At 35.1% G+C, this 27,224-nt stretch overlaps 1 protein-coding gene across 5 annotated transcripts in view; it reads left to right on the forward strand.

Moving 5' to 3' along the window:
• Positions 1-27,224, forward strand: part of Diaph2 (diaphanous related formin 2) — a 629,631-nt gene that overhangs the window by 50,443 nt on the left and 551,964 nt on the right. For 3 of the 5 annotated variants that reach the window (XM_076918875.1, XM_034485231.2, XM_076918874.1), the window contains 2 exons: positions 14,504-14,608; positions 19,241-19,261. In XM_076918875.1, the coding sequence (XP_076774990.1) occupies positions 14,504-14,608; positions 19,241-19,261 (126 nt within the window). The remainder of the gene's footprint in view (positions 1-14,503; positions 14,609-19,240; positions 19,262-27,224) is intronic. The other 2 variants (XM_034485232.2, XM_076918876.1) reach the window with 1 other exon arrangement.

A 27,224-nucleotide genomic window follows, 5' to 3' on the forward strand; every position in this document is an offset into this window, starting at 1 on the left:
CCTCCATTGTCCTGTCTTAATAATGATGATAATAATAAAAATACTAGAAACATTCTTTGCGATTATTTTGTTAATAACATTTTCTGTCTTTCTCATTTTTCTCTCTTTCACTGAACAGTTATATTTGTAGCTTTAAGTTGCTGATCAGTTTGGCTAGTACTTCTTGCTGCATTGACAGTGTCATCTGGGTTTGGTGCCCTTGCCATACCCAGGTTCCTTTAAATTCATCAGTATGGGGCCATGTTCTACTCCACACATTTTTTTTTTATTTAAATCTTAGTTGTAGTCTCATTATATTGGTTCAGCTTCTATATCCCTGTCCTTACATATCTACTAGCTGTTTTTAGTCTCTGCTTCGACAGTCCTTCCTGTAGTTATTTCTCATGGATATAAAATTGCTTTCTAAATGCTAACTACTCTTCTTTTCATTTTTCTAGCCTCCACTAGCTTGCTCTGTTTGTTTGTGTGTGTGTGTGTGTATCTATCTATCTATCTATCTATTTATCTATCTATCTATCTATCTATCTTCTCTCATACAATACATACAAAATGCAGTCTTTTCTCCCTTCATTCCTACCATTCCCTCCCCCACCACCCCTTTCCCCAGATCCATTGCTCCTCGATTTCTCTTCAGATAAGAGCAGATTTGTCCATTTTTTATATCCAGTATACCCCTAATAATTCTAAGACAGATCCTTTTCCCAATGCACCACATGGGTCTTTATGTCTTTAGACCAGTGTCTCTCAACCTCTCTAATACAGTCCCTCATGTTGTGCTGACCTTCACTCATAAAATTATTTCATTGCTACTTCATAACTTTTATTTTTATATTGTTATGAATCATAATGTAAATATCTGATATGCAAGATATCTGATATGCAACCTCCATCCAAAGAGTTACAACTTGCACATTAAGGTTAAGAGAGGGATGGGGATAGGGCACTGATCAGAATGTAACATGAATACATAAATGAATGGAAAAAAAACCAACTTCTGCATTACTTAGTCAATTTAAATGTCTCTACTGTTCTTACACCTATGCACTTTGGTGACGATTTCATCTCTTTGCTGTTGAAATGTTAGATCTCTTCCCTGTAGTTCTCTGGCAATAATGTTGTTACTGAATGAAATGAAAGTATCAGAAAGGAACATTCATGGATATCTACTACCACATGTGCTTTGCTTTTAGATTCTGTGCTAAGTGGACTTTTTTTTTTTTTTTTTTTTTTTTTGCTTCTTCTCAACATGGATGATTTTTTTCATGTTCAGATTCTTCCATTTGTGTACACTAGTAGTTTCCATTTATTTTTATCTCCTCAGACTATGCCCCCCCCTCATATTTTCAACTATACAACAGTTGGGCTACCTGGTGTCAACACAATTTCTTGCAAAGATGACAAGCCAGTCCTATTGAGTCAATTCTTCAACATAGATTCCTTCTTTCCAGGAGACTCTACATTGTAACAAATTGACAATAAAAGCTAGCTATAACACAGGTGTTGTTATAGTTGGGGGAAAAATAGGGAAATAATTGCCAAAAGAATATAAGATTTTAGGTAGCTATGGATCATAAGTTAATAGAGATTTATTGAATAAAGTAGTAACTATGATTAATAATATATTGCATTGACAATGTGACAATGTAAAAGTTAAGTAAAAAGTATTCGCTGTACATTATTATTTAAAATAGTACATAATGATGGGCTAGACTTAGTCACTGAAAAATATATTCGTTTTTAGAATATTATGTTGTATACAGGACATACAGTTTTATAACAATTGAAATTGAAATGGAAATTGAATATAAGTGAATATATTTAGTGAGTACACATCTTTATAGTGAGTATGTTATAAACTTTTCTGCCATTTTCTCATTATCAGATAAATCTTGACCATTGTTCAGTTGTCAACATTTTTTAAATTTATTTTTATTGGATATTATATTTACATTTCAGATTTTATCTCCTTCTCCCCTTCCCCCCACCACCCAGGAACCTCCTATCTCATCCCCCCTCATGCTTCTATAAGGATATACCCCCATCTATCCCCCCACTCCAACCTCCCCACCCTCGAATCCCCCCAACCCACTTGGTGTTCAGCCTTCATGGGACCAAGAATCTCCTCTCCCACCTATGCCTGACAAGGCAATCCTCCCCTTCATGTACAGATGGAGTCATGGGTCCCTCCCTATGTGCTCCTAGGCTGGTGGTTTAGACCCTGGGAGCTCTGGTTGGTTGGTATTGTTGCTCTCCTCATGGGGCCACAAACACTTTCTGCTCCTTTTGTCTTCTCTCTAACTTCTCCCTTGGGAAACCCTTGAGTAGATCAGTGGTTAGCTGTGAGCATCGGCCTCTGAATGTGTCAGCCTCTGCCAGACCTCTAAAGAGACAGCTATATCAGGCTCTTGTCAACATATACTTCCTGTCATCCACATCGGTGTCTACCTTTGGTGACTGTACATGGGATGGATACCCAGGTGGAATGGTCTTCTGATGGCCCCACCTTCAGTTTCTGTCCCATTTTTTGTTTACATATTTGCTCCCTTGAGTATTTTTGTTACTCCTTCTAAGTAGAACTGAGGCATCCCCTCTTGGTCTTCCTTCTTCATGAGCTTCATGTGGTCTGTGGGTTGAGTCTTGGCTATTCCAAGCTTTTGGGCTAACATCCACTTATCAGTGAGTAAATACCACGAGTGTTCTTTTGTGATTGGGTTAACTCACTCAGCATGATAATTTCTAGTTCCATCCATTTGCCTAAAAATTTCTTGAGTTCATTATTTTTAACAGCTGAGTAATACTCCATTGTGTAAATGTACCGCATTTTTTGTATTCATTCCTCTGTTGAAGAACATCTGGGTTCTTTCCAGCTTCTGGCTATTATAAATAAAGCTGCTATGAACATAGTGGAGCATATGTCCTTGTTATATGTTGGAGCATTTGCTGAGTATATGCCCAGGAGTGGTATGGCTGGATTCTCAGGTAATGCTATGTCTGATTTTCTGAGGAACTGCCAGACTGATTTCCAGAGTAGCTGCACCAGCTTGCAACCCCACCAACAATGGAGGACTGTTCCTCTTTCTCCACATCCTCTCCAGCATCTACTGTCACCTGAGTTTTTGAGCTTAGCCATTCTGACTGGTGTGAGGTGGTATCTCAGGGTTGTTTTGATTTGCGTTTCACTGATGACTAAGGATTTTGAGCATTTCTTAAGGTGCTTCTCGGCCATTCAAGTTTCCTCAGTTGAGAATTCTTTGTTTAGTTCTGTATCCCATTTTTAATAGGGTTATTTGGTTGTCTGGAGTCTAATTTCTCGAGTTTGTTGTATATATTGGATATTAGCCCTCTATCGGATGTAGGATTGGTTAGGATTTTTCCCCAATCTGTTGGTTGCTGATTTGTCTTATTGACAATGCCCTTTGCCTTACAGAAGCTTTGCAATTTGATGAGGTCCGGTTTGTCAATTCTTGATCTTAGAGCATAAGCCATTGGTGTTCTGTTCAGGAACTTTTCTCCTGTGCCTAGGTATTCGAGGGTCTTCCCCACCTTCTCTTCTATTAGTTTCAGTGTATCTGGTTTTATGTGAAAGTCCTTTATCCAGTTGGACTTGAGCTTTGTACAAGGAGATAAATGGATTGATTTGCATCCTTCTACATGCTGACCTCCAGGTGAATCTGCACCATTTGCTGAAAATGCTGTCCTTTTTCCACTGGATGGTTTTCGCTCCTTTGTCCAAGAGTGGTGGGTTCATTTCTGGATCTTCAATTCCATTCCATTGATCTTCCTGCCTGTTGCTGTACCAATACCATGCAGTTTTTAGCACTATTGCACTCTAGTACCATTTGAGCTCTGGGACGGTGATTCCCCCAGAAGTTATTTTATTGTTGAAAATAGTTCTTCCTATCCTGGGTTTTTTGTTATTCCAAATGAATTTGCAAATTGCTCTTTTTATCTCTATGAAGAATTGATTTGGAATTTTGATGGAGATTGCATTGAATCTGTAGATTGCTTTTGGCAAGATGGCCATTTTTACTAAATTAATCTTGCCAGTCCAGGAGCATGGGAGATCTTTCCATCTTCTGAGATCTTCTTCTATTTCTTTCTTCAGAGACTTGAAGTTCTTGTCATACAGATCTTTCACTTGCTTGTTTAGATTCACTCCAAGGTATTTTATATTATTTGTGACTATTGTGAAGGGTGCCATTTCCCTAATTTCTTTTTCAGCCTGTTTATTGTTTGAACAGAGGAAGGCTACTGATTTGAGTTGATTTTATATCCAGCCACTTTGCTGAAGTTGTTTATCTGGTTTAGGAGTTCTCTGTTGGAAGGTCCCTGCACCCTGTTATGGCTCTGGGGCAGGTGTAGGGCAGTGGGTGAGTGTTCTTACCTCTTGCTCTGGGTTCAGTGATTCCTCTAGGATGTCTCAGGATATGATGTCCACAGAGGAGCAGACCAGGTGGGTGTCTGCTCTAGGCAACAGGCCCAGGCGAGGGGCCGAAGGGGAGTGGTATTCTTCAGGGGTGGTTGGGTGTCTGCTGGAACCTGAGTGCTCCCTGCACCCAGTTATGGCTCTGTTGCTCTGGGTTCATTGGTCCCTCTAGGATGTCTAGGGATACGGTTTCCACACAGGAACAGACCAGGCAGGTGTCTGCTCTAGGCAGCAGGCTTAGGCGAGGTGTGAAGGGGTCCACATTGCTTATCAGTTTACTCCTTTGTTATACTGTCTTAATCACTGATAACAGCCAAAACAGTAAAAATGATATATGCATGAGTATCATGTATAAATGAACATGTATTACTTTAAAATAATAGTATAATCATAGTAAGAATAGCCTTTATGGGAAACATGGGGTATTAGGTAAGGAGTCTGAGGTAGAGCATTTCTTACTTCATCTGTAGTTGCCCTTATAGAACCTCAGCAAAGTCCTATAATTGAAAGCTAGTTGGCATCATCATTATAGTTGATTGTGAAAAAGGGCTGAACTTTCAGATATGAAATCTCTTTGTTTTCTTAACTCCTTGTGAGTGTCCTCATTACAAATAATGTAAAACATATTCTTGTGCTATTTGATGGCTGCTAAGATGATCCTGTTAGACTCTCTTGATGTTACCTTTATTCTGCTGGTTTTGTTAACCGGTGTTTGCAGTTTTCAGAACTGCCATATAACCATGTGTCCTGTTTAAACTAATGGTGTGTTTGGATTTTAGGATGATATATCCCAAGTGTAAAATGTTTCTCATACCATTGATCAAATAGCACCATTCACATACTTCTTTTGCAGTAGATGCTTAACAGCAAATGGATTACCTTGCAATTTCGAATACAATGGATTATTTATCATTTTTGAGAAGTAGTATGTTTTCATAAAACTTACAGTGAGAAGCAACAACAGAGAGCTCTGTACAAATTTATTCTATCTCATTTTGATAATTCTCTTTCCGCTTCAGGATCAAAAGTACCAACAGCATTTCTTACTATAGTAGCCAGTAGAAGACTAAGTTTAAAATGACAACAAAAAGTGACATTTATAAACATTAGCTATTTTACTATTAATCATTCACTAATGAACCACTCAATAAAACACTTGATTTATTTTGAAATGAATGAACACTCTTAAGTCAGAGGGAAGTCAATAAAAAGAACTAGGTGGTGTGGTAATTCATGCCTTTAGTAGTAGGAAGCCAGGGTAGGTAGATCTTTGTGAATATGAGACCAGCGTGGGCTATATAGGCAGTTAAAGGCCAGCCAGCAGGGCTACATCCTGTATAAAAACAGTGACTCACCTTTACTTTAGATTATGAGTGTTTTCTTGACTTTCACATCTACTCTGTACATCAATAAATCCCTTCTCATATTATAAACATTTGGATATTTGACATAGCAAACATAGACTTTCTAAATATTAGTACCAGTGCTATTGCTTACAGATTTAAAGGTCTCATATATGAAATTCTTAGGTGTTTCTTTCATAGAACACACACTCTTTACAAAACACTAATTTTAAATTATATAAATATGCTTTGCATCTTTGGCATAATTTAATGATTCCATAGTTATATGTAATAAGTGTTTAATTATTGATTTTGTATTTCACCTGTTAGAACTCTCACAGGTCATCCTAAAGCTTTTAATCTTGTTCTTTCCCCTTTTTTCTTCATTAATTTACACAGAAGAGTGGCTTCTGGACACCAGGTGCTTTATTGTAACCTAAGCATATTGTATTCCCTTGACTGCTATTAAGGGATTTTTTTTTCTCACTCAGCACCAGGTTTTAAGAAGTTGGTTAGCTTGGCTGAGAACCTTTGAGTGCTCTCAGCATAAGTAAGTTTAATTAAGTAAGTTACCATGAAATACATTATTCGTACACTAGGCCTTCACATCTATAAAAAGCTAAGGAGTAGTTGTCAGAAATGATTAGATTCTAAGAAATTGTTTAGGCAGTCCAATTCTTACTGGTTATGTTTAAGTTTCTTACATCCTCAATCCATATTTTAGACCATGCTAAATGCCAGGATCTTTTGTAGATAATACATTTTATTTTCCCTTGAAGAATTGTATGGAAAAGATGTAAAGGAATAGCAACATGTACTCAGTGGACAAATGAAAAAAACAATCTGGATCTGGATCCATGAAAAAAATGTGCCATATTTTCATCATAAAATTTTACAGGGGAATAGGAAAAAAGACAGGCATTGAAGGAAGAGAAATTAAAGATCCAGGTTTGCAAATTCATTTCCCTGGGAGACACGTTCACAGCATGCTATTTCTGTTCTATGTTGGCATGTAGAAATGCCTTGAAAATAGCACTTTAAAAAAAGGGCTTAGTTTGCACTTACTGTGAGTACATTTTAGCCATTATTAATTGATCTGTGTTATGTGCTACATAGTATGCTATGGGCTGCTGGTTTAGAGATAAATGCAGTACCTCCCCTTAAAGAGAACAAGTTCAGTCAGGGAGACAGGTAAAGGTAAGCAAAGCTTCCTGAGTTCTAGGATTGCTTTGGATCACCTGCTTTAGTGGGTATAAAACTACCAGAACCTCTCAGGGGGATTCAGGAAAGAAGCAGATAAAGATGTAAATAAAATGTGAAAAGCCAGTATCCACTTTTTAATAATGGGTCTTCCCCACCCCCACCGGCAGTCCATTCTCATAATTTGAGTAATTCAGCAAAGTCCAAGGGCACCTATATATCCTAGTAAGTGTTTCAAATTCGAGAGAGAGAGGGGGGGTTGAGGGAGGGAGACACAGAGAGAGACAGGCAGAGAGAGGCAGAGAGAGAGGCAGAGAGAGAGGCAGAGAGGCAGACAGAGAGAGAGAGAGAGAGAGAGAGAGAGAGAGACAGAGAGAGACCCAACCATAAAGAAGTTATGTTCTGATAAGGTGACATATAGAAACATGAGGTGACATTGTGAAAAGAACAGATAGCTAAGAGAAGTTTTGAGTCATGCTCTGATATCTCTCTCCAGGATGCTAGATAGTTTGTTGTTTAAGAAGACATAAACATATCAAAGCTACTACTCTCCACAGAAGGACTTCACTTTGTATGGCCTGCAAGCTAACAGTGTTTGCTTTATGTTTTATACTGTGTGTGTGTGTGTGTGTGTGTGTGTGTGTGATGTGTATGACTGCAGATAGGAATGCATATATGTAGGAGTGTGTATGTGGAAGTCAGGTGACAACTTATAAGAGTTGGTTTTCTCTGTTCACTCTCTATGGGTTCTTCAGGGTCCATCCCAGTTCACCAGGCTTTGTGTGACAAGTGCATTTCCCTGTAAACTCACCTCACTGATCCCATGTTTTATTATTTAAATGGTTAAAGAGAAGATTAATTTCAAGGCATATGGAAATTATACAAATTTCATTGTTTATAAATGAGAATGTAGCTATGTCTATTTTTATTATTTATTTATTTATTTATTTATTTATTTATTTATTGGTTTTTCGAGACAGGGTTTCTCTGTGTAGTCCTGGCTGTCCTGGAACTCACTTTGTAGACCAGGTTGGCCTCGAACTCAGAAATCCGCCTGCTTCTGCATCCCAAGTGCTGGAATTAAAGGCGTGCCGCACCACCGCCTGGTGCAGCTATGTCTATTTTTAAATTTATGTTCTGTGTCTTCTTTGTTCTACAGCAAACAATAACTTTTATTTAGGCTAGCCTGGCCTATAGAGAAAAGTCAAGTCTACCACAGGATACAGAAGTCCTGCTTTAAAAACTTATTCTAAACCAAGCCAAACTAAACCAAACTGAAACAAAACAACCCAGAAAAGAATAAAAAGCAAGACAGAGACCAGTGAGCAAAGCCTGAAACACTTACTGACTTACTCTTACATATTACAAAAAAGCTTTGTAATCTCAGAATTGTCTTTATGCTTTTTGATTTTTTTCCCTACTTGGGAAATAATGTATATGAAAATATATGTATGTGTATGAATTCATTTGTATGAATTTATATGAATACACATGTCTGCAAATAATTTCAATATATCTAATCTTAAACTATGACTACATACTAATGTCGCATACATTATAAGATGAAGACATAATTAAGATTGAGAAAAACTTGAATGAAAGAGATTTCACAATGAATTAATTTTTTCAGACAAAATGTCTTTGCTTTCATGATTGCTTTCCTTGGATGCTGACTTTATGCCCTTATTTTTTATGGCTTTCTTTAAAACAGACAACAATTAGGCTGCTTATCTGTAAGTTCATATTATATTTGATATTTGGCTTGATATATCACAGCCAAAACAAAGAGCTGACAAAGAAGCTGAAATCCAAGTTTGGAGAGATGGCTCAGTGGTTAAGAAGAGCACATGGTGCTCTTCCGGAGGATCTGGCTTCAGCTCCTGGCACCTACATAATGGCTTACAAACTATCTGTACCACTTGACTCAGGGGAACTGACATTCTCTTCTGATATCTGAAGGCACCAGTCATACATGTGGTACACATACATACACTTGGGCAAAACACTTACATGCATAAAATACAGTAAAAAAACAAAAACAAAAACAAAAACAAAAACAAAAAAGAACAAATAAAATAACATAAAAGCAAGGTTCATCCAGACAACGAAATTCTCTTCCCCTTTGATGATAGCCAGTTGTCTAAGTACTATGGTGTATTACATTTTGATGTTTTTACATTAATCATTTAAAAATGCACTTTAATGAGGGAGTCTTTAATGCTATTAGAGACGTGGACTCTTTTCATTTTCTCATCTATTTCATTGACATATAGATTCTCATTCTCATGGATGTCTACTTCAGACAATATCTAGCATTCAGAAGAAAGAATTAACAGCAGTTCAAGCAGAACACTGATATGGAAGTTGGGTCAGCCAATATGTGTCATTCCAAATGGAGTTCTTTGAAACGAAGTTACATTCTAACGAGACAACTTTTTTTTAATTAAAAGAGAAATGTATAAACTATGCTGAATTTTTATCTCTTTTAAAATCCTTTATCTTGCAATAACCAGACATGTGTTTGTAGGGAGAAAAATATATTATTTCTTCTTAAAATGTTTTTTTTCAAGTATTCATTAAAATATTGATTATATGTTTACAATTTTTGCCCACCCTAACTTTCCCTACCTACATTAGTTCTTTTGTTCTTGAGGACAGTTGCATATATATTTTCACAAGTGAGGGGAAACATACATTTCTTAGTCTGATTAGGGAGAAAATATTTTCATATCTGGGTTCCTACCCCATTTCAAAATTGTTTAAATATTTTAATGTTTTTGCTTTTGATATATTTTTGAGATAGTCTCACTCTATACCCCAGATTAATTGGGAACTCATCATGTACCTGAGGGTAGCCTTGAACTTGTGATCCTGCAGCTTCTAGAGTGAAGTTTATTGGTGTGAGATATCATCTAAGGTGTGAACGTTGGTTTAAAATACTTCCTGTAATGCTGTTTGAATTTCTCACATGTAAATTTGTTCAGGAATCCTTCCTATTTGTGGTATTTTCAGAAAGCATCTTATTAACTACAGCTTTTATTGTGGCAATATATTTCCTCTGTTAAATTCTTCTATTAGTGATTCAAAGAAAAATGGCTTATATATATTATATCTGTATTGAAACAATCTAGTTAATAATGCTATAAGCTATTTCATAAAACAGCTATTTCATCCAGCTATATAGTGATCCTCCCACAGTTCAGTCATTTTCCTAATACTTGCTTATGCACATTTTTTCACAATGACTTCTGTATATCTTCTGGTAGTGTTTGCATACAAGGAAGGCATTGTATATATTTATATTTTTTGCAAGTATTCCTTCAGCTACTGTAACAAAGTGTTTCCTAGCTGCTGTGGGCACTTTTTAAAATTGGTTTTAAAGAAAATTCATTACGTTTATAAACTATCAGTAAGGTACAGGATTGAGATCACGTCATTGTGATTATTCTTGAGAACATTGAAGACACTACACTGTCTTCTCTGGTTCCTAAGATTTATATGGTCAGCTAATCTGAGGTCTATTGTCTAATTTCTAAAGTACAATATGTACATAAAGTGAGGGTTCCCATCATCATTGATTTGTAACTATATTTCACATGATGATTACATTAATTATTTTCATTTTGTGGAGAGAGTGTATTAGAGTTAGATTTTTGTTATTTTTACTATGTAATAATGAAAGAAAGAGTCAGAGTTATGAAGAGATATAACAGGCACCCATTTTCTTGTTCCCTTGTGCTCACATTATTGAAATTATCCTTTTATCTTCAATATGTTGTCTTTATAGGAATCACTTAGAGTTCTGTTTCTATTTTCTAGGGTTTATTTGGTTAAAACTAGACAAAACAATCAGCAAATATATCTAACATTAACTATAGTGTGTTGCAGGACACTTAAAGTGAATAAATATTCATTGTGAACATTGCACTTCTCCCTTAAGTAACTTCATGCACCATTCAAATCTGTGGATCCAGGGAGGAATCTAGTGTATCTTCTTGGTTACATGTTAGTAAATCTTAATTTTCTTTAATCTCTAGAATGACTCTGATTTGTCAACCCCAGTGGGTCCTTTATATAATCTTTATATTATAGAAACATCAGTTGAAGATTGTGTTCACAATTAACAAACATGAGTCAGTGAAAATACTAGTTATGTTTTCTTATATTAAAATGTGTGATCTTGTGTGAAGGCCTCTGATTGGTATCTTGAGAAAAAGATATAATGAGGAAGCTGTATGCCAAACTTACTAATACTCACTTAATATTATGTGTTTGCTTTTGCTTTTACCTTCATTCTATATTCAGAAATACTGTTTTCCCACTTTGTCCTTTTAACTTTGTTTTTGTACTTGAACTACTATACGTTATTTTGAATGTTTTGTTTTATTTTGTTGAAAGAAGCTAAAATTATGGAATAGAAAATAAAGTTTTGGATATAGGGATGTGTACCTGAGAGGTTGGAGCAGAAGAATTTTGATTTTTAGGCTACCCTTGGCTACATAGCAAAATCCTGTATCAATAAAACAGAATACAACCAAACTCAAACTTACCTACCAACCAACTTTGAAAATTATTTATTTAAATTATAAATAAACAAATACATATACATATATATAATATATTATATATAAATAAACAAACATAAAATTTCATTAATTTTAAAAACATAAAGCATCAAAAATAATTATATCTATTGTTGTTACTGGTGCATTTTAACCACTACAATGATATTAATTAATTTTTCTTAAAGGTGCATATCTCTTTAGCATAGGATTTTGGAGGTAAAAGGAAGGCAAGAACACCAGAGCAGAATGAGAAAGCATGAATGAATGGTTCAATGAAATAAAATTCAGCTGCTACAATTTCTAACATTCTTATCTGATTCCAGTTTTACATGGTTCCTCCTGAATAACTTGAGTGGTACAGTGTTTGGGGATATATATAAAGTCAGTTTTATAGAATGTGCCGTATGTGTATGAGGCTCTGGGTTCAAGCCCCAGCACCAAAATAAATGAAATGAACACACACACACACACACACACACACACACACACACACACAAAATCACAATCAAACAATCAAACATTTCATGAGGTAAAAGAATGTTTCTAGAGAGAGATAACTATATGAGCTGTGAGAACAGGAGATGATGTTTGTAATTATGGCTTAATTGAAAACTATTCTAAGTTTGGATAGTTATTTAGTCTTCAGCATCATTTTTTATACTACATTCCTCATATAAAGCGGATACATTAAACAAATATGAAATATGCTTAAAACTTGTTTTGTGTTTTTACCGTAGAAAAAAATTCTGTGTTTAGAAGTAGTTTCATATTCAATTATGTTGCTTAGAGTTAATATTGAGTTATGAGTATTGCTCTATTTAGTTTTATTATTGTATTATGAAGCTGGAGTTAATGATTTGGAAGTATCAGCTGCATAATTAGTAGTATGTTTTTATTTCTATAGGAATAAAATGAGTCATTATAGACTCTTCTGTTCAAATGAATGCTACCCATTCCTAACTAATGTGTGCAGCCATTTCATACGTGAAAAAATGCTTAAGATTCTGAGGCAACTTTCAGTATTTAAAGAAAAGTTCCCAAATTTTGGCTCTTTAATAGCAAGAAAGGAGGCTCAAAAATATTCAGTACGTGTTTACTGTATATCAGGGACAAGGATCTTTCTTTTTTGAGATTGCAGAGATCAATTCCTGCTTTTAGTTGTCTTAGAGCAATATTTCTGAACCTCTGAGTTGTGACCCTTTTGGGGGTTACATATCAGATATCCTGCCTGTGAGATATTTTCAGTATGATTCATAACAACAGCAAAATTGAAGTTATGAAGTATCAATGGAATAATTTTATAGTGGGGGCCACCACAATGTGAGGAAGTGTATTAAACTTTTGTACTGCTAGGAAGGTTGAGAACCATTTCCTTAGAGTTTTAGAGAGATAGTTCTATGACAAAGTTGTAATATAAGTAATATGGAAGAATAGGATGAAGGTTTCCATTTAACAGTGGGATATTGTGGGAAATTTTGTAGCAAGCTTAGTAGGTGAGCATTGAGTTAAAGTGTAAGGACTAGACAGAATCAGATTTAGTGGGAGGCAGCACTTCACTGAGTGAGAAGTGGAAGAGGGGATGGCATCGTGTAAAACACAGTGGGAAGTATGAAACAACATATATATGTAACAGTCACCACATCATAAAATGCAAGGTCAAGTGAATAGATGTATGCTATTTCAAGATGAAGGCAAAGCCTCAGAATATTTGAGAGTGGGAGTGATAGATTCTAAGTGATGTTACCTGAACATAAATTGAAGCTGGGTATATATTTTGGCCTGAAAGAATTCAGCCTTCAAAAAATATTTGTTTGGTTCTTAAGGTAATTTTCTTCAATCCAGCTAATATCTTCTTTAGTTTGACAGTTGAAACGCTTCAGTATCTCACCTTTTTGAGCATATGAATACCTGTCCTGGATTTTTAAACATTGATTAAGTATTAAGAGATATTAGTTTGCTCTTCAATCAACAAGGTTGCAGCAATAAGCTCTAGATGGTTTTATAGGAATTGCTTGCGGAGCTACATAGTGAAATATAGTCCGATTAAGGAGCTGTTGCCACTCCAGAACCAATTGGTCTGTCTAAGTTAAAAAAAATGTGGCTGCTGCCATCAGTTGCTTATCTTATCTATGCCATCTCTGTTGCCCCCACTCCCCCACCAACAAGATGGATGGCCTGTTCAGGGCATATTTTTTCACATAGTTTATTTCTGAGTCTATATATTTTTTAAATGCTTTTCATTGGTAAAGACTAAGCCACAGGTCTGTACTGAAATTATATGTAAGGCATGTAGACAAATGCAGTTTTTATAAACTCATTTTTATGTGAAACTGACAATGTGTGGATGCATTAAACTGTAGAAGGCATGCCTAAGGGACATTGGGCAATCAAAAATGACAGTTGACCACAAGAATCTTTTAACTGCTCTTTGGCTGTTAATTTTTTTTCCTCATTCTTCATAGCTCTCTCTCTATCTCAATATAATTTAGCTATATTACCTCTTTTTTTCTTTATAATATATAGCAACTCTCTGAGACTTTTTCTTTGCTGCTGAATATATGTGTGTGTATATATATATATGATTATATATATCATATTAAATTTGTCTATTATTTGTTTTCATGGGCAAAAGTAGTCCTTGGAACCATGGTCTAAAGAGCAATTGTGTGTGTGTGTGTGTTGCTGTTGAGATAAATGAATGGCTTTTCAAGGACTGTATAATACATATATATTAACTACCAAAGTGTTCTGTAGCCCAGTTTACAAATATTTTTCTTTCTTTTCAGTGTTTAGCTAAAAAGAAATATAAGTTACGAATACGTGTGAAATACATACAAAATGATGTTATCTCAAGTGTGAAATAATGAACTATCTAAAAAATTTGTTGTTAAATATTAATTACATTAATCACTTATGAAGCAATTAAACAGGAATCCATCCATGCTCACAGTATATGTTCTTTCTAACAGGAGGATATGAACCTTAATGAAGAAAAGAAGGCTCCTTTGAGAGACAAGGATTTTTCCACTAAGCGTGAGATGGTCGTCCAGTATATTTCTGCTACTGCCAAATCTGTAAGTAGAGATACTTCTCAGGCACCAATAGAATGAACTTAGCTGTATGCTTGAAAGTTTAAAAAAAAAAACTCAGCTTTTTGCATATTTGCCTCAGTGCAATCATATTACCAATATATATATATATATATATATATATATATATATATATCATATGCATATATGTTATATGTTACATATTTTGCATATATATCTTAGTACTGAAACATTCATTAGACATAAGAGATCCATTATTGTAAATAAGAGAGCAATATGGATGTCTCTTGATCGAATTCAATGAATTTGAGGGCAGAGATTTTGTGCCCTTATTAAAGTTGGCAGTGGTTTGCTGTCATTGTGCTTACTATACACATTGCTACATGAAATTTTCGGAGTTGAAGGGAGAAAATGCAAACAGCATAGCTAACTTTAAGTTTACATTGAAGCATCTAATTTTTGGATTTTTTTTTCATATTTGGCTTTGTTTTGAATGCAAACTGTTAGCTGCCTTATATTTGGTGTGGTAAAGCTCACCTTAATGTAAAGGAAAAATATACCTCAGGAACTTAAATCAAATCTGTATAAATTTCAAAGCCTAAACACATGATTCATTAAAAGCCTTTATTGTCTACAAGAAAAACTTACTGCTTTAATGGATTTATTTAATTCATTCATTTTTGTTCTCCTTCTAAGGTTCTTTGAAAAGTAGCCTTCAGGTTTGATTTTTTTTGTAGAAACAATATGCTTTTGATATGGCAAGAGTTATATTTTGTATTTCTGAAAGGAGCTTTCAATGGCAAATTTCATGAAATCACTGTATGTATCTGTATATATACATGTTTTATACATATTCGTGCACAATTTATATGTGGGTATATGAGTTTATTATCACTTGTACACATGCATTTATAACAAGTATTTTCAGTTTAAACCATTGACCACTGAAGAAAATGTTCTTTACTGCAAAAGTATATTCTAACATTATTTGACTATCTCATTCATACATTTTAGTACTGTATTTTCAATAGCAACTGCTGAATTTTCCAATTGCATTGATTCTATATTGTACTTTAGGCAAGCAAAATCTGAATGCTGAACTATTTAAACATAATGCACTGCAGCTCTGCCAGAGCAGAGTTAACAGCATATTTTTAAATTTAGTTCTGGTATCCAAAGGCAGACATATGTTTCAAGTGATAAGTGAAATTTGCCATGAGCATCGTTTTCAATAGAATTAGGTGATGCATAGGATTTTTACTTTGAAATTCTGATGAATCTCTTCTTATTTTTGCACTCAAGTTATTGTTCCCAGTAAAAAGCTTTAGGAAATGTAGGGCATATATATTCAGTGTTGTTTTTTAAATGCCTAAGGCAAGTATATTGGCAAATCTATGTAACTAGATCTGCGTACAAAGTGGAGGTAATATATGACTAATCATGGGATGCTTTAATGATGGGATTTGTTAGCATCTTTGGCTTATTTGTTGGTATTGGTTGGGTAAGTTGACTGAGTATAATGAAGATTAGATGATGTTCTCATTCCTTGACCTTTGGATAATTACTTATTATCTATGCACAGCATATTTTCATTTATGTTCCTACTGTGTTCTCTTCAACTGACAAAAGAAATCTGCAGTTTTAAATCTTATACTCATTTTTAGATTGAAATGAAAGAAAATTTGGCTGGGGCAGTAGCATAGCATTAAGTGCACCTGCCTAACCTATCAAGGCTTTGGATTTTGTCTGTGTCACTTGAGACAGATTAGGAGATATAGACAGAGAACGATGGAGGAAGGGAAGAGGATAGACAAAAGATTATTTTAACTGCTTCATTCAAATGATAGAAATGGAGTATTTTAAGACACAAAATTTTCCATTTCAAGTAGCCTGAAAATTAGTTCTATTGTTTCAATGGCCCCTTTTTGTCTCATTTAGCATACTTGTTAGCTCTTCATTTTTCACAAAACAATTCCAAGACTGTATATTTTTCCTATTATTTTTATGAGCCAAATATTTTGATGGAAGAGAGCCGGCTGACAGGCATGTTTTGAAGCTTTCTCACCTTGGAGAAACAGTAATTAGTACTGTTTTCTATCAAGAAAACTATGAAAATTGTTTATTTAATTTCCTTTTAAAGATAAGAACGCTGCCATTCACTGAGTAACAATATTCCATACAAGACAATGCTTTTGCGTGTTCATCATCATGACAGTCAATTTTACACCAATTATCACTGAATGTGTGGCTGTTGGCCTGTGTGAAGCTTAGGTTCCTGCCCTGCTGTCGGACTTTCATTGGGTGTTAAATATGCTCTGCCTTCCCCGTACATTTTTACTTTGTCATTATATATTGATACACTCATTAAAGATGTTTCCTCACTTAATGCAGATAGGATGGTAACTATCATGTTATAAACAATGAATGTAAACCCAGTGTTAATGTGGAAAAATGTTTCATAGCCACATGGAAGAGATAGGAGGACTGTAGTTAAATTTTAGTGCAAAATTTTGTTTCCCCTTTAACTAACTGCTTTTGTTCTTTTATATGGAATTTTAACAGTGAACTCTGAGAAAGAGCCATTGTGCTAGAAAAGGGCATTAAGAGATGATGATGCAACACACAGCTATGTGTCAGAACCTGTTTCTAACACAAACAAGTCTGATTATGCATCATTAGTTTTGTTACAATTAGTATTGGTCCAGAGGATATTTAAGGAAACCACGAGTTGATGTTATACAACTATTGTTTGATTCTCCACACATACTTAATGTAATGTCCAATAATAGACAGCTATATGAGTATTAAAGGAATAGTAGATTGAGTAACTCCATGTTGAGGTGTTGAGTGAACTTTTAATATGTATGTGGAGAGACTAGTCTGCATTTATTGTTCTGAGAGCCAAATGCTTGCTATTGTAGGAGGGGTGAGTGTAGCCCTGACGTATGGGAGTTGGCATGCAGAGGTTATTTAGCTACAAATAACAAAGAATATTGTACAGTTTCAAAGTGCCATGAAGAAATGAAAACAAGCTGTTTGAGTATTGTTAAAGCTCCTCTACTAAATAATTACACAGCACACTATGCTGGTGATTTCAAGATCTTGCATATATACCTAATATCATATGCAGACACTCATGGGATAACTTACTCATTTCATATTAGTCAGCCACATGTCCTCCTTATGCCAATATGAAGAAAGCAGCTTACTTCTAATTTTAATGAGTACTTTTGAAATTGTGATTTTTAGAACATGTCTGATTAGAATTTGGACAACATGTGAGGCACTGAGCAGTATGGTTGTTTCAAAAAGTCTCAATAGTGTATAACAAAATGGGTATATCAATTATATCTACAGATGTGTAGACTTAACAAATATAGGAAGTAGTTGAAAGTTATAGTACACTTGACTGTGACTGGTTTTTTTTTTTACAGTTATTAAATAATTTTTCCTCAGGTCCTTTTCATCCATGGGGTGGATGTAGTAGAAGATATTACCAAATTTTTTTCTCCATGCTTCTCTTGACTAATGAATCTAATGTATTTCTGTATGTGCTTTAGCTAAGTGAAATCCTTTTCAATCCAAATGAATCATTAAAAGCTCTTCAATGGGCCACGTTTTAGTTGTTTCATGGACTATAAACCTGTCTTAATTGTTAGCACAGACGCTCATTCTTTCTTTTTGGGCTCATGTCTGTGATAAAGAAAGAAGGGACAAATATAATCAATCTCTGTGTTCTTTGGTGGGAGGAAATAATTTAGGTCAATAGCATATCTTTCATTTCAGAAACACATATAATACAAAATTGCTTTATCAATTATATGTTATAGTACCAAAGTAGATTTTATTCATCTAAATAATTGCTGCTTGTAAACATGGCATTGAATGATTTTTTTAAAAGAATTTACTTCTCCTTTTGAAGAGTCTGAAATCATTTGGATTACTGAATCACGTCTCTTTTTGGATTCTTATGAAATCATTTGCTTGGAAGCTGCCTTTATCTTTTTGTATCTTGTGATATCTTGCTAAGCTAGGATATTTACTGGGCTTTGAGCTAAATTTGATGTTTGTTTTAAAACACTAGCTGAAAAATATAAAACATCTCGCTATTAACTGTCATCAGATGAATGGTATTCAGAGGTGAATTAGCTATTTTTGGACACTGCTTGATATTCTAGTGTGGAAATCAGATAACAGTGATTTGACTTATATTTGGATTTTGACATAGATTATGTTTCTGTTAAGAGCTTCCTGTTGTTTTCTTAAACAGAATCCTGCCTCGGAAATTGTCTTATCTCTCGAAATTATGAATTCTTTTCTCTGTGTTAATATGTGCATTTTAATGGATAAAGTATCTTGCTTGTCCTCACATCATATAGAAAACTAATTTCATACCTGCAACAGTAGGGTGATGGTAATGCATGGAAAACCAAATCATATTAATTGTTTCTCCTTAGTCTTTAGACTATAGATGTTGAAATGTGGCATACATTAATGTTGTGTTTTGCTTTAGTCTCAAAATCTCAAGCATTGAAAGGCTAGTCATTAAATTACTAAACAATTAATTTTTGCTTAGGCTTGTGATTACTAATATTATCGCTGTTTGTTTGTTTTTTTTTCACATCATAACCATTCTTCGTTGACCAATGTATGCAGATAGTTGGAAGTAAAGTTATGGTAAGTACAAGAGCTGTGCTTTACCCTTGGCACTAAATTTGTTGGGGGAAGTTGTGACTTTTGCATGTAATAGTTTGGTGTTCCATTCGCTGTATGTTCTTACAAAGATCAAGTAATTAAAATTTAGCTATGTTAGGTGGTTTCTTATAGTTTTGGAGCATGTTTAAGAAGTTTTTTTTTTTTTTTTTTTTTTAATATTTCCCCAGCCTTGAGAATTATGTTAGATAACTTGAGTAGAATTGTGTGTTACATGTCTGTTTCTCAGGATGGGGCAGGGTCCTGAAGCATTGGTCTTCTGTTTATACAAATTTTTGTTATGATGTCTTACTTCGATTTTGGTGTCACACACACACACACACACACACACACACACACACATTTATGAAAGAAACTAAGGCAATGGAGTTATGAAGTTAGGTGACCTGGAGACCTGATTTTATTGGGTGGTTGGTAATGCCTCTGAGTATTGGGGAATAATGTTTCCTTGGGCTTCAGATATATGTAGATGATTTGAAATCATCAGCTTAACTTTTATTTTAAGTGATTTTTGATCCTACCACTTAAAGATTTTATACTTAAGGGATTATATTTTTAATACACCCTTGTAACAAGCCAGGCATTGCCTGCATTGTAATTCAAAGCTATTTGTAATTACTTTCTCTTCTTGAGTATATATCATTTATTTGAAGAATAGAACTGGAAACATCTTTAAAGTCACAGGAAAATGAAGTATTTAGCATAGAAAATGTGTTTAATATTTACTTTCGTTTTGAAGATTCTCTTCTTTTTTTCCTCCTTTCTTTTCTTTCAGTGGGAGATGTTTCACATGTTTGCCAGAACATGTTACTTCCTTCCACCCAATTGGCTCCCAACTTCCCTTTATAATCTCACCTTGGCTTCCTTTAAATATTATATATATGGCACATGTGTAGATGTCTGAGGACATCTTGCACAAATCACCTTTTTCTTTCCATCAAGGGGTTTTAACTCAGGTTATCAAGCCTGGAGGCCAGTACCTTTACCCACTAAGCCATCTCTCTGATCTTATGCTTCCTTTAAGAAAGCCCCTGTTTTTATCTGTATACTTGGCAGTGCCTAACAGAACATTACTTGAATCCTTCTAAATCAAGCATATTACACATTTTAATTAGAGTATTCTTTTCTTCTTTGGTAGCCCAGCAAGTACTTAAGTATCAGTCTTGATTAACATTCATGTTGCAGGTGAAGCTGTCCCAGGTAATTCCTTCCATCCCATAGCATCTTTTCTTTAACATTTTAGAATAAATCTTTTACGTGCCTCCTTTTGCCAATCAATATAGCTTTCGCTCTCAAGAAACTAGGTCTAAAGGTGATGAAGATAGATGACAATAGAGAGGTATATAGAATGGAGAGAGGACCCAAAGAGGCTATATCATCCGTGTTGCAAAGTGAGGGACCAGCAACTGTGCGTGGTTGCTTGAGTGTTTTGAAAGGTGATGTTTTTTGATAAGTGCTGTGTGTAGATTCAGAGTATATCTTGTTTCATGGCCATTTTCTGATTTTTCATCTGCTTCTCGCATTTGAGCTGTCAATTTCTGCTACAAAGAAGAGTAAAATTAAGGAATCTCTTCTACAGGAAATGAGGAAGGTTTAATTTAGAGGTAGGTGGGATGCATTATGCAAATGTTTTGTTCATATTTTATTTTGCAGCTGAAGACAGAGAGATGAACAAACAATGTATAAAATCACCCTAGTTATACAACAGCTACGAAAGGGCTTATTGTGTCATTGGCACATTAATCTTCAAAAGGTGGGAGGAATATTTTTACTGATAAAATAAGCAGGTAGAAATTTCATAGAGGTGCTGTAGACAGTAGAATTCTCAAATAACCAATTTGTGTATTGTGGTTACTTAGAGATTGTAGCATTAGTTAAAAAACAAGGGCTGGAAGAGGCAGTGAAATTGGAAACATGGAATATATAATGAAGTAGGTCTGCCTGGCCTTTTCCCTTTTGTTTCTGTAACGCTGATTGCAAGCTGAAATAATAGCATGTGAGGCTCTGCTGCTGATTTCTTTCTTCCTTCTTCTTTTTTTTTTTTTTTTTTTTTACCATCAGTGCTGCTTTTCACTTTTCATATTTACAAATTTTACTTTAGAAAGCAAATCTGAAAGCTGCCTGTTATTGGGACATAGCTACAACTTCATCCCCAGGTCATATGGATTCCGGCTTTTTCTGCTAGTACTCACTCCACAGGTTTTGTTTAAAGCCTTTCTTAATTCTGATTCCACTTGATACCTCACTAGAATTCATGTAGCTCTTTCTCTTACATATGTTCTTTCCTACTTGGTAATTCCTATGACCAAACTCCTAAGAGCTTTTTAAAAATGTCATTCCTAGTTTACTTTATAGTAATTCCCATACTTGAACAGTAACCTCTATCATTGTTTGGGTCTAGCTTTCTATGTCTGCTGGACAGATTCCATAATTTGTAGAAGTCACATAGGCAAGTGGGTTCAGTTTGTGGCTGCATAGGGCCTGTATGATCTTGACTGTGAGTAATTTACAGACCATATATAAAGCTCAGATATTCCATTGTGAAATGAAAATACTAAGTTCAGGATTGTTTTCAGTGGACTATTTGTATTTGATATATTTAAAATATAAACATTTCAATCATATGTCTAGTTTATTCTTTCATTAAATATAGTATCTGTTAAACATGATTTGAAAACCATAAAGCATAATGGCTACAGTGTAAACTGAAATTAAGACCATAACTTTTTTTTTTGGTCAGTATACAAAATGTGTCCTGTTTGTAGATTCAAAGGTAGAAATACAATTATTTCTGGGTCAAGAATCCAGAGAAGGATTTTGATGAATGTTAGAAGAATGTTTCACCTCTGCTTTGGAAGCTGTAGGTTTTGAACAAAAAGTAAAACAACAACAACAGAAACCTCCTATGTGTCAAGTTATCGTTGACACATGTATATTAAAGAGACATTAAAATAGTTAAGGATTTTGTATAGATTCTATCTATGAAGTGAAAATGATAAAATGTCTTTTATTACCTATCTGAAAGTAGCAAAGGATTTGAAGTCAGGTAGAGGAGAACTGAATGATTCCCCCCTTTTTTGGTGGGGTGTTCTAGTTCTAAATAAGTGTGGTAGAATGTTGTGAACCAAAATAGTTTTTATTGTTTAGTAACACATTGCATAAAACATATTTAGAAAACAGTTAAAATGATTGATTTGATTTCATTGCAAGCTGGGAATAGTTTATCCACAAATATAAAAGTAAGCATATAGAGGAAAAGAACAATTGACTTGATTGTACATGATACATTAAAAAAGTAGAAATATAATGACTACACCTTACAAGGTTAAACATAAGACAATTTAATATGATAATTCAGGACCCAGGGCTGCAACAAAAACTTTAGAGATGTTTGTTTTACCTATGAAAAGACCAGAATTTAAATGGCGGACTTAGGGCCAAACATAGTGGGGCAGACCTTTAATCCCAGAAAATAGGAGGCAGAGGCAAGCAAATCTCTTTGAATCCTTGGCCAGCCAGAGCTATAAAATGAGACCCTATAGCAGAAAAAATGCATAGTTTTGTACATTCATACTTTGTAACTGTTAGAGCCACGGTCTTATGTAGGTAGCCAAGGCTGGGCTCATCCACTCCATCTTTCTGCAATGACCTCAAGTACTGCTATTACAAGCATAGCCCATCACACCTACCTGCTTTTTTTTTTAAATCCAAAGTTACTAGGTACCGGTTATATGTCAGGTACTATGCTTGGTGTTATTACCAGATCCCCGTGACTATAATGCATGTCTTTGCATAGTAATACAGATCCAGTAATTCAGTGATAATGACATAAAATACATAAAAGATGAAAAATGAATTTCTTTTCCTGTTTAGGCTAAAATTTTGGGGGGAGAACCAATTTCATTCTGAGTCTGTCTTCACCTTTCTCACATCAGTCTTATAACTTAAAAAAGAGAGAGAGAAGGAAACAAAAGCCTAGAAATATGCATATAGAGCTTTCCTTTAGGCTCCATTTAAGGAATTGGGAGGTCATTCTTTTCTGGTAAATGGACTGTTTCCAATCTTTCTTGGCAGGACCTGTAGAAACCAGAGCTCAGAACCACCATTTAAATACACAGATCTTAATTTCTAGACCTCTTTGTAATGCTAGAATGATAAACTATACAGGTAGTCCTCCTGTCACTAACATTTTAGTTGGGGAAACAGACAGTAAGACACATATCAAATATTATGACAGGCCTTGGCAAGTGCTATGGAGGAAAACAGTAAAAATAAAAGAGCAAGATGAGAAAGCAGAGTGATCAGCAGTGTGCTGTTTTAAACAGGCAAGCTCTGTGAGCAAGTGATATTTGGACGGAGAACTCAGTGAAAATGGAGAGAGCCGTGCAGGTGTCTGGGAATGAGCTTTGCAGCCACAGATACTGTCACGTGCAAAGGCCTTGAGGCAGGAATCTGCATGGAGTGTTTGAAGAATAGCATGTAGGACACTGGGTAGCCTGAGATGAGCAAAGGACAGAAAGGGATATTTAATAACCAATGCAAAGAGCTAATTACAATGACGATAATATTAAGCATAGTTCACAGTTCCCAGACTTGGAAAGGTATGCTGTGGTCATTTTAGGAGAGCTATATGAAGGACGTGTCAGTTGAATAGTCATTGGGGGAGCCCTAAACAGTTTTGAGGCTTAGAATAGCAGAGTCAGAGGTTTCTTCTGTGGAGTGCTCATATAGCATTAGACTTTGGAGAGGTTAGAGACTAGAGAAGAGAGATCAAACAATGGTCTCATGAGTCAGAACTGGGATGTATTGGTTAGTAGGAACTAATTGGAGGATCTAGATAAGAGAACAAGGAAGATTGAATGTATATGCACTATATCAGGCCCAGTAAATGAATAAAAAGGGCAAAAGAGATCGGTGCCTCAATAATGACAGAAATTTCAAGCATGACTAACTAAAATGACTCTAACATTCATATAAAAGTCAAGAGCCAGACCAAATTTGGAGTCCAAGATGATGAGCTCAGTTAGACATGTAAATCAAGGATAAATGACTAAGATCACAAATGCAGAAGTAAAGTCTGACCATGCAAGGACATTTCCTTAGTTTTATAGCATTAACAGTTTGATTTTTTAGAATGGAGTCCACTGTTGCAGATTACTGCTTTTACTATTTAAAATATCCTCTCTGTAGCCCGCTGATGAGAAGAGCTCACATATCATTTGAATATCATTCACTGGCCCATAAACTGAAGCCTAGCTATCTTTACTAAGTCAGCGGGCTTTGTGTGTATCTCAATGACTGAGTGGGTTGGCATAGAGAATATTGACACACATTTCATAGTCTGGAGTGTTGTCTCTCAGACAGACAATCTTAAATGTTTAAACAGTCCCAACTTTTAACATTTGCAAATGATCTCAGTCTATAGGAAAAACTCTTCACAGTGAAGGCTCAATACAGGTGTTACTTTTCATCATGATGTGAGAACCACTGTCTTCACTAACTGAGTGGCCTACAGGGTTTTTATTCCAAAGTAGAGCCTGGTGGGTTTCTAGGATCAGGATGGTGAAGAAAGTAATGCCAGTGAGGCAAAAGTAACTATAGGAACCCAAGGCCAAGCCTGCATCACATTGTGAAACCCTGTGAAGAATATGAGAGAAACACAGAGATTGAGTGATTGCTTTATGGCCAGTTTCAAAGTAAGCTCAAATGTTCTTGCTATGCATCTGACTATAAACCATCTATTACTAGTAGTATCCAGAAAATTACACTAAGCATGGCAATATGTTTTTATGAGTTGTTATTCTATCATCAATTTGCATTTTTATTAGTTTATTAACACTGTAAATACCTCAAGATTACTTCATGTTAATATTATACCCGTGTCACACCAATCATTTGAGTATATCTTGTAATGAAAGATTAAATCTTAGTTTTCCATTTTTCCCCTTTCTATAATTAGGTAGTCCAGAAGGGGGAGACAAAACATTGATTATTGGAGTTTGAACGAGTTGCTTCATGATGATAAAACATTGCTTTCTCTTACCCCACGTTGATTATGGTTATCTAACGAATAGACATTTTAGAATAGTTGCTACTGTAAAAGATTTAGTTTTGATGGTAGTAACAATCTTATTAAAAATCTAAATTCAATCAGAATAAAAATAATCAATGCCATTATTTTTAACTATAAAGTAGAAAAACTCATTTGTTAATAAGATGAAAAGAAGACCCGAGTCTATTGAATGGTGGCATATATTAAGAGGTCTTTTAAAGAACTGCACAAACACTATTAAAATACTCATTTTAGTCTTTCCTAATTTCACATTCATTAGTGCAATAACCAGCTACTTTCTCATCTTCTAATGTTTTAACAGTATGCAAGCTGGCTTGTTCATTAGGCTTGTTTTAGATAAGGATGTAGAGGGTCTTGGAACCAGGCTCAGCTAGCATTTGGCTAGCTGAGTTACAATAACAAAACAACAAAACCTAACATATCAAGCCAAGTATATCAGTATGTATTTTGAAAGATCTTATTATTTAAATCTATACTTCATTTTAGAACAAATTCTAATCTGTTCCTATCATGGAGGAGCTTCTGCATTCTAGGCAATGCAGGACCTCTCTGCACCTGCTGCTCTCTGGGCCCAGAGGACTGAGCGGGAGAGTGATCTTTGCGGTTTTGGAGTTGTCATTTTGCAAATTGGCAGCATCCATGCAGGTAAACAGATGACACTGTGCAACTTTAGTGGGAGGAAAAAAGTGAAAAAAATCCTGCTGCATTTGGGTCCAAAAATATATACTAGAAACACTTCCATTTCTAGCATTGGCCTATAATTTTTGAAGTCAGTTTTTCTATGCTTAAATAGATAAACCATTCACCTTTCCTATGCACTCTTGCCTTTTATAATTAATTTCAATTAAACATTAGCTTTGTTTAATTAATAATATTTAATTAAAATGCTTATAAGCTCTCAGAGGGCAAGGACCATGTCTTAGTATACCTTAGACATTTTCAAATACCCTAGGTGGTAACAGCAATAAAATAACTTGTATCCTTTTGTTGAATCACTACATTCTTATAACTCTACCGCAGTTCAACTGCATATGAACCGAGACTGGAAGTCTGCTAGTTAGTTTATAATGCTTCTCAAAACAGTCCTTATTCTTCCAAGATGCAGTCCAACATTATAAAAATCTTTTTTTCTTTTTAGAATAAAAATAAAAGTTTCAAGTAGGTTTTTTTCTTGATTACTTTTCTATATTGAGGACAGGTTCTAATTATCACTTATGCATTTGTAGGTTTCAGTGGCTAGTCAGCTTTTTCTATTACAAGTTTTCCTGCTAGATCTGTGTTTTTTCACTGCTTCTCTCTCTCTCTCTCTCTCTCTCTCTCTCTCTCTCTCTCTCTCTCTCTCCCTCCCTCCCTCCCTCCCTCCCTCCCTCCCTTCCTTCCTTCCTTCCTTCCTTTTCTTGGTAGAGGTACAGTCTATAGATTGGGACCTCAGTATTGTTACCCATCCTTTATAACCCACCCTGTCTCAATGTCTTTTTCTCATTTTACTCAGAGTGAAGGTGTGTCTATGCAAATACACTCCATCCTCAGTTTAGATAGGGGTGAAGAATATTGAGAAGGGTCCACCATCCACCTCACTCTTTTCTCATTATCCAACATTGTCCCAAAATAGCTGTTCATCACATCAGCTAGAAGCAACCTGATTGTTCCCTTGGAATTTTGCTCTGATTGTGTTTGCTTACAGCATGTTGTATGCAGTGAATCATACTTTACAGTAAGCCTACCACACAATTTGAATGCTTAATGCAGAAATTATAACAATTGAATAAAGGGATGCCTAATTGTTTAATTTCTGTTACAGCCTAGAGTATATAAATATGTCAAGTGTACACTATGACCTGGCCCTTGTCTTTT

The sequence above is a fragment of the Arvicanthis niloticus genome, chromosome X (assembly GCF_011762505.2).
Source record: "Arvicanthis niloticus isolate mArvNil1 chromosome X, mArvNil1.pat.X, whole genome shotgun sequence".
Taxonomy (NCBI): Eukaryota; Metazoa; Chordata; class Mammalia; order Rodentia; family Muridae; genus Arvicanthis; species Arvicanthis niloticus.